We start from the raw sequence: 16,131 nt of genomic DNA, 5'->3' as shown, positions 1-16,131 counted from the left end.
GCATAGAAAGCCACCTGGGAGAGGGGTACATCATCGTACGAGTGAGGCAAGCCTTCACGGATGGAAACAGCTAACAACTGGGAGAAACTGGGCATATGATCAGTAACGTTGGCAGCCTTCTTCCAGCAGGCCATTGCTACAGCAGACCTGCCCCAGCGAGCGAGCTGTCCTCCCGCCATCGCTGATGCACACTTCCCTCTTCCTTGAGAACGGGGGCTATCTCCCGCTGCCTCACCTTGCTCCTGTTGGTAACAGCTTCATTCCCAGATTGTGTGAAGATCTCTCGTACGTAGGCTGGAAATTGCAGATGAGTGTTGCTTGAGGACATACTAATTTACAAAGAATAAACACAACAGTAATTCCTAGCAGGTGGATGTATTGCCACTGATACTTTTTTAATGCCACTTTCTCCTTCCTATTGTAGCGTACATACTGTGGGTTGCATGCATGTCATTCTGTGCTGTAAATGAGATGCAGATGAGTAGAGGAGATCACATCTCTTCTAACGTGTCTGGAGGTTGTATTGGATGAGCTGAAAACCACTGCGTGACAAGTAGCTCTTTTTTTTAGCATAGCACTAAAATGATTTTTGGAGGTTTTATTTCTAGCTCCCATCTTTGGTCCATAGCATAAGTCACTGAAGAGGAGTTGTATGTTGCCAGAACCTAAGCATCAGTTTCCACAACCTGAAAATCCATGATGCAGTGCAGTAATGGAGGGATAAGGATGAGAAAACGAGCAAATTTATTCTTTTGGTTTCCCATTGTATTATAAAACAAAATATTTGTCATACAGAACAATGTAGTACGTTAAAATAGAATCACATTCGTTGTTTGGAAGCAGTTTCAGAGGTTTTGGGCTAATTGAGCTGTGACAGGAACAATTTAACAGTATCCCTCAGGTAAGAAGTGCAGCAGCAGCAGAGAAACTTCCTCAGCTTTTCCTCTAATGTGGTGACAGAATATTAAAAGAGGGACTTTAACATCTCATAAAGACGCACACTTCTAGAGCACATCATTCTTAATTAGAGGTGTTACTGGAGTCTTGCAATCCTTCCCTCTGAAGAGATGCAAAGACTAGCAAGTTTAAACACACAAGTGACTGAAACAATGAAGTGGAACAATCCGTCGTGGTTTCATGATTTGGTCCAGTAGTCTATTTTGTTTCAAAATAAATTGGAAGAAAACAGAGAAGTAGTTATAACCAAAACCTTGGGTTTCCTTTTTTCCTGGACATGTGCTTACTTTGAGATTTTCCCCAAAATGAAAAGCACGTGAGAGTTTGTAGGATGAAAACATGCCACGTTGAACTGTCCAAGATCACCAAGAAGCCTTGAAATAGGCCAGAAACTAAATTCCTTCAATTACAGGCCAGTTCCTATGCTGTCTCCTGGTGAAATATCAGAGTTGCCGTAACCCTGTTTGCCAATGTTACAAGCGAATGTTGTTTTCAAAATTTGTTGCCTTCAAAATTTCTGTTGAAATCAAGAGGAACGAGAGCTGTGCACAAACACTAATAGGATACAGCTCATAGTCATAATGTTTAATCTAATAGCAATCCGTGTTAGAGCTAGTTCTGCCACCACGTTTTCCAAATTTAAGCCAAATATGACTTGAGAGAAGTATTGGGAACCTGGATCTGGTCAGGTTTACGTTGCTGGGTTTTGCAGTGAGCATATTCTGTATAGATCACTTAGCTCAGATTTGTAATCTCACTTGAGGAGGGATTCTACCTTTGTGTTATTCTGATCCAAACTGGAGCTGATGAACATGACACTATTTAACAGTGAGAATAATAGTAGTAATAAGTAGTAACACAGAAGGAATACTTGTCTGCAAAGCAAAGAACTTTCTTTTTAGAGAAGAAAAAACATTTTGAAACCCTATGCAGAGATCACCTTAAATAAGTTATAGGGGACTTATTTTCTCTGGAAAGTAACTTTAAAGTCTTCGAATTATTAACATCTTGTGTTTGTTTACATCTCAGCTGCCATTCTTACCAAAAGCTGGAAGGTTTTTTTTACCTGATTTTTAATGTGATTTAAATTAAACTACAGTTAAAAATTTCTGAGAAACATAGATGACAATTCTTCCGTATTGTTTCATGTTTGTGTGGTTCTCCCTGCCTCACAGTATAATAAATTTCAGTATAATTCAGAAAGTAGAACTTCAGTTAGTGTCCTGATGGGATCACTTGGTATGTGATGCAGGTCTTAAATAAGGAAGCCTACTAACAAATTAACTCTAACTGAACAATCATAGTCTTTATAGTTCCCCACCTGTAAAAGTAGTTTAAACACTTAGTCCAGAATGTCTTTTAAAGTATACACTCCCATGAAATCTGTTCCCAAGTATTCTTTCACTGCAAGTGACTTCTAGAAGTACACTTAAGTGTCAATTAACAAATCTGGGTGAAATCCTATTCATGAACTTGCATTTCAAATGACTAGAAAAAAGAATGTCTAACAAAAAAAGCACTTACACAGGCCATGAGTGCTGTTACTTCTGCAGTCCGTTTGTACAAGGAAAGTCTATAAACATTTTTCCATACAGAGAAAAGGTCTAGAAGACTTCTGTAGAGAGAAGAATAATTCCTGCAGCTTACAAATCTGTATGATAATTCTATTTCCAGTCCATCGGGTTAGCTCTGAAATGACATGCCAGGAACTTGAAACAAGCTTAACTTTTGAACCACACTGCTTTGTACCCATGCAGAAATACCCCAGGGACCATGCAGTTTGTTCTAGATTCATACCTAGTTACCAGAACTGTAATGTTACTTAATTCTGACTGCAGGCTTGAAATGTGTAAAACGGTTGATTGAAAATTAGTAGTCATTTAAGGCTGACTTTGTACAAACAGTAAAATTATGGAGCAGTGCTTCATTCTGTCTTCCAGAGTTCGTGCACTGGCTACTTGCGTAGCTCCATAAGCAACGACAAATGTTCTGTGGTAAGAACTGTTCTTACCAGGAATATGAGGTGGTCGGCAACTGGCCACAATCATCATGAGATTTACAAAAGTTCCTGGCTATAATTGATTGTGGGATTTTGGTGAGCAACTGGGGGGAGGAGAAGCTCTGCAGACCTCACTTGCGTATAAAGGAATCATTTTCAGGTTTTTATGCTTTTATAGTAGCAGTTCATTTCAGCTGTTCTGTATCTATCTTTGAAAAGGGTATAGAGAAACATGACTTTGGATCATTATTTAGCAGTGCTTTAAAAGAAAAAACATTACTGAACTAGAATATGAAATGAAATCTAGTGATGCTTTTTAAAAACTGCATAACCGTTCTCATGAAATATTGCAGTATCTGCTGGAGTGCCCGGGATGTTAATCACCATAGTCTATTTTTATAGGATTTGTCACAGAGTAACAAAGCATAATCAAACATGATGAGCACAAATTGTCACCCTTTTTTCAAATACAGGTATCTAATAGATTCATATATTTGTTTTCACAGACTTCCTTATATCATCACTATTCAACAGACAAAGGCCTGGACAGGCCCTCTAGGTAAGAAATACAATATATGATTTCAGTAGACGCAGATTATACAGCCTGAGGGTTTTCTTTGTGACCTGAAACCAGCAGATGTTGCCAAGAGTCAGATCTTAACATTCACCTTGCCAGCTACTGACAAAATAGAGAGATGCATGGAGAGGGTGTTTGTATTTTGATACTGAAGTGTAAATGTTACTTTTGTTTTACAAGGACTTACTGTTTACATTCAAAATAAGCCATGCTGTATTCTGGGTCTTTCCACTAACAGCCCCCAGCTTCTGTCTGAAGTGCAGCGATCTGTCATTTAACCTTACAGCCTGCAGCACTTTCAGTGCTGTTTCCCTGTGCATGCCACCTCATCTGTTCTCGCTGTCTTTTTCCTGTCTTTGTGCTGAACTTCTAGTACCAAAAAGTAGTCTAAAAAAACTTGATGCATTTATTTTAAAGCCTTCACTGTGAAAATGACACAGCGATTTTGTATAAAACTTTAAAACAATCAGGTGAAGAAGAAATTCTCCATGAAATATGCTGCAAGATGTCAGAGACGAGTGCTTCTCCCCTTTACATGTATTTGATGTATTTGTTCTGGCATTGTTTAATCTATAAGCCAATAATATAATTATGAGCTTTCTTTTTAAATTCCTGAATTCTGCTCTCAGAATGAGCCTGCTGCTAATACTGCTTATCTCTGTAGTTCTGCAAGTACTGCGAGTGACTACAGGAAAAGAAGGAAGTCAGAACCTGCCGTAAGCCATCAGCGGGTGCACAGTGATCAGAACGCAAACAGGCCTAACCTGGGCCGTACAGATATGCAAGGCCCATATACCACCCTTAGAAAGCCTTTAACTAGCTCGTCTCCTTCTTCTCCATCGAGAGCAAAAGGTAAGAGGAGACCATATTTGTTAGCACAAAACTACTGATGGTGTGTTGTACGATAAGTTGGCTGTAAAGGCGACTCTGCACTTCACTGGGGGATTTACTATATGAAGCAAGAGCTTTGGGCCCTTCATGAAAGGCTAACTTGTTTATGCTCACGTGTGTAATTTTAAGATGAAAAGCTGGATTTGTAACAAGGATTTTCCAGTTTCAGCTGCTTATTCTAACAAAAGAAAACTGACTAAATGAAGACTATGATTTGTATCACAATATATAAACCCATAAAGTTTTATTAAGTCTACTACTCTCTTATTAGATTATTGTGGTTTTAAAACTGTTTTCAGTATATACAGAAAGTAAATCAAGACAAAGAGCATATAAGATTAAAAATGTGTTTCCAAGATAGTAGAACTTTCAAATCTATAGCTGATGTCTTAGACATTGTCAGTTATCAGGACCTAATTTAATCAAGCAAACATCCATTGTCTGATTTTTTATTTTGTAAATCCTTGAAGCATTTAGTGCAGCATATGCAATCTAATTAGCTTCTTTTTCCAAGTAACTCACCATTCTATTACTGTTCTCCATGTCTCTCCAGAAAAGAGATCATTGAATCAGTCATTGGTTTGGGTTTGGGGTTTTGGGTGGGTTTTTTTAGCAAGACAAAAGGTTTCCAGTAAAACATACAATGGAAGTAATATATAGCATAATATTGTGTACAATATGTCTCCTTCTGATTAAGTTGTTGTTATTATTCATTTAATTGCTGTATTTTGTAGCTATACTAATCAGCCTATAGCTGTATTAGGGACTGTATAAACCTTTGTAAAAGTAAATTCCCACTGAAAAGAACATAATATCCAGGCTGCAACAGAATGCATCAAACAACAAAAAGCAGTAAGGAATATTAAGAATGAAGTGATGGAAAAGCAAATGTATTTTAAATACAGTGTTATAGCAGTAATTTTAGAAGTGGGTAAACTCATCCATTTGGTGTTCTAGGCCAGAGAGTGAAAAGTTGGTAAACTCCATTTATCTGCATTTACCTTTGACTACATCACCGAAAATGATTTACATGATTTAAACACTTCCTCTGTTTGAAAATCCTTCCCTTAAGAACATCTACCACAGCTAATGAACTTTCAGAAGGTGACCTAGCTGTGTCACTCCATTCTCTCCCAGCATTATGAAACCTACTAGAATGCTTTTTTTTTTTTTTAATTAACCATTTTGTTAAAGCAGCAGCACATTACAAGCTGTTTGATCAGCATGGATTTTGAACTCAAGTGTTTCCGTTTCTGATCCAGATTCAAGTTGTTCTAGAAAGCAGATTGAGCTGGTTTTGGAGCATGTGTCCTGAACTGAATGTTGCCACTTGAGACCATTTTTGAAAGCTCAGTGCAAGTATGAGACCACAGGTTCAAATTTGTCTCATAGTGACTTCTCGATATAGCATGCACATAAACATATGTCTTAAAACTTGCTTAAAAACTCAGGTTTTTTTATGGAAGTCAATCTAAAGGTTATTGTTTCTCCTACATGCTTGTTAGGCTCAGTAAACTGATACATCTTTCTTTACACCGATATAGGAGTTCCTCAGCCACCTTGTTCTGCCCTCCATAAACTGTAGAAAACCCCTCTCCCTTCAGTGCTATCACACAGGGAAGGAGCAGGCGGGGTACCTATGCTACCTGTGAGCAACTGGGAGAAATTTCCCATTTGATCTTATATAAAGATTGATCTTGATCTTAATTATCTTAGAATATGTAGTTGCTGTGAACTCTCTGAGCATTATTCAGCTCAAAAATTCTCAACAGCTTCTTTCAGAATGCACAGGTGGAAAAGCCAATATTTGACTGAGGTCTAGATTTGTTGTTTGGCTTCATCTTTCAATCCTTTGCAGCTTTTATTGTGTGTTGACCTGCTTCAAAATCAATAGTAATGCTTGTTTCCTTATGTTGCTTTGGCAGGGGGCTTGCAGAGGGGGTAACATCTCTATAATTCATAAGGAATTCTTTTTGATATTCAAATTATCATGAGTACATTTTTACAGCCAGAAAATAACTTAATTATTAGTTCTGCTGCCCCAGGCTTTAGCAAACCTATGTACTGACCTAAGTTGATAGATGCATTAATTGCTGTCTCTTTTCTGATCTTTCTAATACTTACTGATGTTAATTCCAACTTTCTGAATCTTTTAATTTCTGGCAATGTCTCTTTTTTACCATGCTGCTCTATGGATTATGAAGGTGGGGATATTAGCAAAGTGTATCCATCCCTTTTAAGTATCTCAGTGCACAACCACAACACCTCAAATGAATTAGATTACTGTAGCACTTACAGACAACATTTAGCTGTTCCGAATGATTCAAGAAGAGCAATCAGCTACAAGAATGGCTGGCAAATGACTCGTCAGAATGCAGAAGTCTGGAGCAGCACAGAAGAAACTGCTTCTCCAAAGAGAAAATCTCGTAGCTGTGATGATCTGCTAACAGATGATCGGGACAGCTTTCCCGATGGGCAGGCCAAGTCTGAAAGCATGGGCTCTCTGTTATGTGAGGAGGACTCCAAAGAAGTTTGCTCCATGAACTGGGCCTCCCCATATGTTGAGGGCCGTGGTAGCAGTAGGTCAAGAGTTCGTCACAGATCTGCACATGATGCCCCCGGTTTCCTAAAAATGTACAAAAAGATGCACCGCATCAATCGCAAGGACTTGATGAATTCTGAGGTGATTTGTTCTGTGAAGTCCAGAATACTGCAGTATGAAAAAGAACAGCACAAAGGTATTCTTCAAGGCTGGAGAGAGTCGTCTACTGAAGAGGTGCCCAGAGACATGGTGCCAACCAGAATATCTGAATTTGAAAAATTAATTCAGAAGTCAAAATCCATGCCGAACCTAGGTGATGAAATGTTGTCAACTGTTACACTAGAGCCTCCTAAAAATGGCTTATGTCCAAAGAGGCGATTTTCTATTGAATCCTTGCTGGAAGAAGAAAATCAAGGCAGACGTCCCTCTCAGGTACAACGGAGCTACAAGTCTAAAACCCTGGTGCCAATTCATATTGAAGTGACCAGTGATGAGCCACAACGATCGCATATGGATTTTTCAGACAGTGATCAAGATGGAATGGTTTCTGACCTCAGTGACTTCATCCAGATAGAGGGTTCATCCTTTTGTAGTGAAAGTGACTTTGACCACTTTTCCTTCACTTCGTCTGAAAGCTTTTATGGATCAGGCCATCACCACCACCACCACCACCACAGGCATCTCATCAGCTCCTGCAAAGGGCGATGCCCAGCATCCTACACCCGCTTCACCACCATGCTAAAACATGAAAGGGCTAAACAAGAAACCACTGAAGATCCAAGGAGACAGGAAGCAGAATCTGGCCTCTCTAAGATAGCATTCCTAGTCAGCCCAGTGCCTTTCCGGAGGAAAAAAAGTGCAGCTCCTAAAAAACAAACTGAAAAGAAAAAATGCAAATCATCTGTGTTTGAAGCACTAGATTCCGCACTTAAAGACATCTGTGACCAAATTAAAGCTGAAAAAAGGCGGGGAAGTTTGCCGGACAACAGTATATTACACAGACTTATTACTGAGCTGCTTCCAGACATTCCAGAAAGGAATTCATCTCTTAAAGCTCTGAAAAAGAGTCCCATGCACCAGCCTTTTCATCCACTGCCTCAAGATGGTGCTAGCCATTGCCCACTGTACCAGAATGATTGTGGAAGATTACCTCTTAGTGCCTCTTTTCCAGACTTGGACGCAACTAACAACAATGATAGTGCACTGTGTTTCCAAGGTGGATTAACTTTCTTCCTCTATCCTTGTGATTTCTTACCCATCCTTACTCCCTGTATTTCCCACCCTTCCTCATTCCATTTTTCTTTGTGTCTGTAAGATGCTTTCATCCCACGAAATTCTTTATGAAGGATGTCATTTTTACATAGGTGATGAGGATACATAAATTTGCTGTCTATTCACAAAAATACAGTAATCTGGACAACCGGAGTAATGGTGTATTTCAACTAATAGATTATTATTAGTGCTATAAATTACAGTGATGTTATTTAACTAAGCAACGTGTTTTTTCCCCCTCAGAAAAAGACCTTACAGAAAGTGAACGCATGCATCATAAGATGCTGGTCAAACAGAAAACAATATGCAGATAGCCTTTCCTTTATTATTTAAAAAAAAAAAATCTGCATCTAAAACATGTTGTACTGTATAGTTTTGTAGCATGTAAGTGATAAAAATGCTGTTAATTCTGCCACTATCATAGAAAGTTGATTCTATTTTCTTATGAAAATCCGCTAATCCCGCTGCTTTCTATTACTTTTTGTGAATAGACCTTAAGGTCATTTTAGGAAGTTTCCATTTCCACTGTTCAAACAATACAATTTCCAATTTCTGTGGCAGCAAAACTAGTTCTTCTCATAGACTTTTAATATATCTATGAAGTTTTGAGAAATTTCCTATCCTCTTAGAAGGGAAATTCTCAATAACCAAAACTTGAATGAAATTGTCAGGGTGCGGATAACTTTTTTAAAAGTCTGTCTTGACAGTGATCAGGTTTTAAAGTTACTACTCTGAGTTGTTTGTTGCTCTGCTTCTCTTTTTCTCAAGAAAATTGCTTGAGCTTAAAATGTTTTTAAAGTTTAACCTTGCAACATTAAAAGAAGCAAACTAGATTTATAACAGGAGTGCAAAAAGGTGTATCCCAGATTATTTAGATTAATGTCTTTGGCAAGTCTGTAATTTATTTCTCTTTTTAAATGGTAATATTTCTGTGTTAAAGAATTCTGATCCTAGACATACAGTCTCCTTTGTGACAGAGCGTCTTTGAGAATTTAATGACATTACAAAGCTATCCTTGAAATCACAAATGGATGTAAGAGAGTCTTTAATATATCAATTATGCAATATTTGATCAGACCCATCTTACTTATCTTTAGTCTCACATCTTTTTCTGTAACTTTTGCAAGTACCACACTAGTATATAAGTATTTCAAGATAAATCAGAATTGAAGCTGTTACCATCTCTTCTTAACTGGTTAAAATAGACATATTGACAACAGAGCATTTGGTAAAAACCAGCTATAAAACACAGTTCCGAATTGAATTAGTCATACCTGAGGCCTGATCATGATTAAGCCTGGCAGGCAGTACTACACGGTGAGACTGAAGTTGTTGGAAATTGCGCTAGTCACATGATCACTGTTGCTAAATGAGAATTTTCCAGTCCTTGAAAATAAGGAACTCCACAGTGCAGAGTAAACATGGATTCCTAATAGCTTCTGCAGCTGTGAAGGAGCCTGGCCTGAGGAAAGCAGGACATTCTGTCAACATTAATATCCCTGAAGTAGCGTGGAGAATGAGTACAGCAGAATATTCCATTGACTTCCATCAGCACTAGTCACGGCTGAGCTCTACTTCTAATGAAGTTCCATGTTTTGTTGGATCTGTGTCTGTCTCTTACAGCCACCATCCACATGGAGACCCCAAGGTCAGAGCAAAAAACACTGAAAATTACCAATATTGACTGCGTGAGGAGCTGTATAGAAATAAAGGAAATTGTTCTTCCTAAAGCTTCTATGTTTTCACTCCTTCCATCCCATGTCCTTCTCTTTCTGCTAGAATTTAAAAAAGAAAATAACAGATGTATGGGGAGGCATTATATCTTTAGGTTTACGGGGAGTGAGCATAGACCCTCATTCACAGTCACAGGCCATATCAAGAAAGCTGTCCAGAACCAGGACTGTGATATACTTGTTGGTGACAACATGCTTGGAACCAATTACATAAATAATGCAATTATCTCATTTTTTTGCCTCCACTGTATTTATCAATAGCTTCAAGTTTTTGTGACTTAGCCAACAGCCCATTGGAGATCAATGACATCTTTCCTCTGTAAGACCCCAACATAATGAATGAGATGCTTTAAATTCTTTTGTTTCTACTTGTACTTCTTTAGAAATGTATGGGCTTGGTAAGAACAGATTCTGTGAATGAAGTCAAAGGAAGACAAACATCAGTCATATCTCCACTAGCAGGTATCAGTAGGCAGTAGAATTACTAAAACAGTAAACCTCAGAAGTCATGAGGCAGTTCATTTCATCCTCTGGTCTGAAATAATCCTGTTATATTTTCGTTTCACATTGGCACCTTGCAGAGCTATAAAGAGTGTAAGATTTTATTTTTATTAAAACATGAAAAGACGTATTCGCCATCCTGTAATATACCATCCTATAATAAACATTGGTAAACTGTCTTTAGAGAAAATCTGCCACATAGATTGGTGAGTAATGATTTGTACTCCATCTCTTAAAACAGAGTTGTTTTTATGAAATAACATCCTTTTAAATTCCCTTTGTGCTGCCCAACATGTGTCCCTGGTAAAGTAGATACGCATCTTACATCACTTAGGAGGAAACAATTTTTCTTCACTATTTTCTCATTGAAGCATGCTTTAATCATGTTTTGTGCATGTAATTATGTGTTTATATTGTTGGCATTCCGAAACAGTTTCATGCAACCTGATGAAGTCCCGGTACTGCCGTCATGTCTTCCATTTGGTCCAGAAGGGGTGCATCCCTTTGTATAGTGAGGCATAATTTTACCCTCTCGATCCTCTATCATATATTCTTCTGCTGTGGATCAGAGGACAGCCTTTGCCTTTGCTTGAGAGTTAGTATCTTTTTTTTCTCTAAAGGTGCACTTTAGTCATCATATCATATGCCTTTCTTCCTATTAAAGGTAAAATAATAGATTTCAATATCTCTTCACCCCCCTAAATGAAACCAAGCAGCATCACAGATTTGAATGGTTTTGTTGAATTTACCATCATTTCACACAATTTCTGTTTTCAGCAGACCAGGAGTCTCCTGGAAGCTATTCTGCTTTCACAGATGTGGGACGATGTACTCCAAGGGAGAGGAGAGGAACTACAGACAAAGAGGTAGTGAAGCAACAATAAATAATGCAGCAATATCCATATGGAAAATTGGTAACATACTCAAGACAATATTTGTTGGTTTTAAGACGCTGTAATGATACAGACCAAAGGAACAGTTACTTATGATATCATCAGATGGGACAGCATCCTTCTTTTTCATTAAGGAGATTGGTACTTCATGAAATTAAAAGAATATCAAGCTTTGTAAGATAAGCTCTATCTTTTATTTATGTTTAAATAGATATGGGCATAACTTTACTAGTCATTGATAGACTCTGTCAAAGTTGACCAGAGTGGGATTTGGGAGAGAGAAGAATGGCAGATGTGAGTGGGGAAAGACCCTTCTGAGAACCAGAGCATTACACAAAGAAACTGCCTCAGTAGTTTCAAAAATGATACAAAGAACCTCTGTATTTCACCATTATTTTTGTTTAGAAAAATCAAAACCACTGCTGTTAGTGTGTTAGACAAAACCACTTATCCTAAGAGCGATCTCTAATTTCTGTAACAGTTGATGATTGTAATTATATAGTGATTGCTTATATTGGGTGTACAGTTGGACTTGATGATCTTTGAGGTCTCTTCCAACCACAATGATTCTATGATTAATGTTTTGGAAAAGGAAATGGAAGCAGGCATACAACCTTTCAAGTAACACAAAGTATCACTGAAAAGTATGCACAAAAATAATGGAGTATATCATTCAGTACCTTAAGAATATTTCTAGATCTAGAACTCTCCAAACAGGCTTCAGGGATTTTATTCAATCATAAAGTAAGTACATATATATTAACCAACATCTACAGACCATAGATTGTTAACATTTTCCATTGACTTTTATTAAAATATTGCTTGCACAAAATAACGGCAGCATAAGAATACTATATTTTAATTGCTAACATTTAAGTTTTTGCTCTGGGCCATCTACCTTGTTAAATGGTGGTACAGGTTAGAACTGGTTAGAGGATCTGAATTCAGATCCACTTACCCCCTGCTGACATGGTTATATCGCTGCAATTTGATTAAGAGTTTGATTTCACAAAAAGACTGCTGATTACAAAATAAAGGTTAAAAAAGTTCCAGAAGCCATACTGTGTGTTCCTCTTAAAGAATTTTGTGGCATTGAAAGTCTTCTTTCAATTTGAAAATACATAAAATACTTACACTACAAGCCATTCTGAAGATTGCTGTAATTTAAGAAGATGAAAGAAGCAAGGCTTCTCTATTTCCAGTATGTTTTCCACATTTCAAAGTATTTTGTATGTAATGAGCTCCACTGTTCTTTTAATATTATCCCCCTTCTTCCATTATTTGCTTTAGTATTTATAGCACTAGCCGTACCAAAATCAGGAAAGGGTGAAAAGGATGTAGCTACAGCTGACGATATGAATATCCCCTCATGTCTAAAACGCTGTTTTTAACAACAGCAGGGATCAGAAAAATGCTTTTAAATTTAGGCTGTCTTATTTGAAGGAGACCTATAATGGAAAATTGTATTAGTACTACAAAATGCAAGTTGACAGGTTCCCTGTAATGACTTTGGGGACTTTTTCATTATAGCAAAGACAATGCTCTAGGTATGCTAAATTTGCCAGCCTTTAGATGACCACAAGGGAAAGAACCCAGTCGAAAACATCTGGCCTGGAAGAAAGGTAAAATGCAAAACTTACAAGTGTCCCTTTTTATTCCTCTGATAAGAAGATGTGCATCTTACCCTTACAAACAGTATCTCTCAGAAAGAGCACAATCAGCTCACTAGTATATCCTAGAGTGAGATTTTTAAAAGGCAAGCAATCTCATCTGTGCAAGTACTTGCAGAGAAAGACTAAATCACTTTACCAAATATCCTTGTGTAATACTGCTCATCGCTTCTTGCACCCTCCTCTGAAGTACCTAGCGGTGGTAACCCATCAGAGGCAGAGATGAGGTGAGTGAGGCTCTTGGGTCAGATCCCAGTTCATGTTTTCAGCACAGCTTTGAAAGCAGTGAAAGTGCAAGTGTCACCCACACAGGTGAGGGGAGGTAGGGTTGTTTTACACTTCCATTTTTGAAACAATATTGAGCTTACAGGTACTTGGTGATAGAATTTGGTAAATATCTGAAAGGAATGGTATGATGTGATTGCCTGTGATAGCAAGAGATGCACAGATGACTCAGATCGCTTCCACTGCAGTGTTCCGCAGACTTTCTTAGAGCTATGAGTGTGATTATAGAAATTTAAAATATTCCCAACTTTTTCCAGCTGTCAGAGTAATTTTTCCTTTATATGTACACATATATAAAATGTGATGCAGTATTGGCAGTTGAAATTAGCCTAAAGATAACAAGTTTAACCGAAGAGGCATCTAAAGTATTAAAGAATATAAAGCATACGAATTTTCATTGTACCTAGAGATCTAGTTGCCTACAAGTCACACTGGCATTTAGTTAACTTTATTTTTACTTTTGTAGTTCTCATTAAATTGCAAAGCAGTCTGTATTAAAATTTAGCTGCTATTTCTATTTTTAAAATACTAAGTCCCAAACACTTAACTACCTTAAAAAAGGAAACTGTGTATTTAATTGCCTGTTACTGGAAGAACCACTGTAAGGCACTCGTCCTTTTCTTTTTGGATCTGTCACCTTTTTAAAAGTTGAAATATGTTTACCATATAGTGATACTACCTGAATATATTAATCACTTTGCCTACTTTTCAGAAACTGCCAGCTAGAGCTGTGTATGACTTTAAAGCTCAGACTTCTAAGTAAGTACTAGACTTTTGTTCATTTAAGAATTCATAATTCAAGAAAACTCTAGCACTTGTGGCAGCTAACTGCTGTACTAGCCATTTTCAACAGCAAATGCCATGGAAGCAGAGGACCTTGCTTGCTGTCACAGTAGTCTCTGCATTAGCAAACTGTGTGAGAAGTTATTTTGTAATAAAAATTATTATATTCTCCATTGTATTTGTTTGAACACACGAATGGCTGTGCATCTTCAGCCTTCTAGAGCGTGAATCCTCAGCATCACCCACTGAATGCTCTTTGTTGTGAATTGTGTTTAGGTTTCACAAGGTACAGAGCTTAAAATACTATCATAGATAGTGCGCTTATCAAAATTCTATTAAAAAAAAAAAAAACAACCAAAATCAGGAAACACTGTTTTAGGATATGGGAGAGTCAAAGCAGAGTGGCTGTATTTCACTCCCGCTGTTGTTCTGATGATCCAGGGCATTAAACAATCTTTAGATATGGCCAAACATGAATGCTAGAGTTACATTAGCTGTGTCTGGTAGAAAACTCGCAAGTTGAATTTTCAGAATAGCAGATTAGCTCCTGAAAAACTAAATGGATGATACAGCAAAGAACTCCCAGGCCAGGATCTGAAAATATTCTTAATGATTTAGATAATTCCCTTTTTTTGGTATCCAACATTCAGAATATCACAGGCCCTGAGTATTAGAAATGGTGAGAACATAATCCTGTGTTCTTCATGCACCTGGAACAACTGTCTTGAAAGAAAAATGCATAGAGCAGAACCACGCCAAGCTGTGCTGCTGCAAAAAGGTAGTAGCAGGCCATAGAGGCATGGGATATATGCTAAACGTTTCCCTCCTGATTTCATAACACCAAATACCCCTCGGATGCCTGTCATAAAAGCAGCATCTAAACAGGCAATCCAAAAGACGTCATACTTGCATGCAGACCCTATGCTAAGTGCTCTGGTAATAACTAGCAATACTTCCTCGGAATCACAGTGTAAAATAGGCCTATATAACTTACAAGTAGTACCTGGGATTCATAAATGTGAATCATTTCATTTTATATGGCATAATCAACTGGGAAATGTTGTACCACAGCTGTGACAGTTTTTCTTCAAATGTTTAATTGCTACATTCTGTTTCAATTCTGAACTGTAAAGATCTAGGAAACTAAGCAGGAGAAGAGTTAAATGTAAAGCTGTAAACATCTGATCTAAATAAATTTGTTACAGAGAGCTGTCCTTTAAGAAAGGAGATACTGTCTATATCCTCAGGAAAATTGATCAAAACTGGTATGAGGGTGAGCACCATGGAAGAGTTGGAATATTCCCGATTTCTTATGTCGAGGTTTGTTCTCTGTTTTAAGTCCTTGAATTAGTTTGAGTAATAGGTCCACAAACTGCATGAAAATGATGAAAATCTGTGGTTTTTCTTTTTCCTTAGAAACTTTCTCCCCCAGAAAAAGCACAGCCTGCCAGGCCACCTCCCCCTGCACAGATTGGAGAGATTGGAGAAGCTATTGCCAAATATAATTTCAGTGCAGACACAAATGTGGAGTTATCGCTTAGAAAGGTACAGTTTAGAACTGCCTTTATCAAAATGCCATTACAGCGTCTACTGCTACACAGAATTAGTATATAGGTAAATACTGTGCTTTGGTGCACTCTGCATTCAGTATTTGCTATGCACAAAGCAATCTAATGGTACGAATCTACTAAAATAATACCTTGTTGGCTTGCAGTCTTTCACAGCTATCTGCAAATAGTTTAAATATGTTGTACATATAACCTGGATTGTGGTAGATCAGCTTATGCAAACATCTGCTAACTGCCCACCTAAATTTCTAGTTTTCACTTCAATTATCCATTCCTTTCTTTAATAATTATTTCTTGCTGTAACAATTACCATGGTAAGGTTTTTAATAGAGAAGAAATAGAAAAATACAGAAAATCGAAGATACAGAAAAAAAGGCTCAGAGTTATTTTTGTGAATGTACTAGTTCTTGCAAATATTTCCTTGAATAACAGCCCACTTTTTATAACATTCTCTTATCTT

At 37.6% G+C, this 16,131-nt stretch overlaps 1 protein-coding gene across 3 annotated transcripts in view; it reads left to right on the top strand.

Moving 5' to 3' along the window:
• Positions 1-16,131, top strand: part of SORBS2 (sorbin and SH3 domain containing 2) — an 84,300-nt gene that overhangs the window by 50,374 nt on the left and 17,795 nt on the right. For 2 of the 3 annotated variants that reach the window (XM_009706585.1, XM_009706586.1), the window contains 7 exons: positions 3,463-3,515; positions 4,198-4,385; positions 6,629-8,182; positions 11,253-11,338; positions 14,033-14,079; positions 15,309-15,423; positions 15,520-15,648. In XM_009706585.1, coding sequence (XP_009704887.1) covers positions 3,463-3,515; positions 4,198-4,385; positions 6,629-8,182; positions 11,253-11,338; positions 14,033-14,079; positions 15,309-15,423; positions 15,520-15,648 — 2,172 coding nt within the window. The remainder of the gene's footprint in view (positions 1-3,462; positions 3,516-4,197; positions 4,386-6,628; positions 8,183-11,252; positions 11,339-14,032; positions 14,080-15,308; positions 15,424-15,519; positions 15,649-16,131) is intronic. The other variant, XM_009706587.1, reaches the window with a different exon arrangement.

The sequence above is a fragment of the Cariama cristata genome, unplaced genomic scaffold (assembly GCF_000690535.1).
Source record: "Cariama cristata isolate BGI_N322 unplaced genomic scaffold, ASM69053v1 scaffold10588, whole genome shotgun sequence".
NCBI classification, from domain to species: Eukaryota; Metazoa; Chordata; class Aves; order Cariamiformes; family Cariamidae; genus Cariama; species Cariama cristata.
The sequence above is the reverse complement of the archived record's forward strand: the minus strand, read 5'-3'. Positions and strand labels throughout refer to the sequence as shown.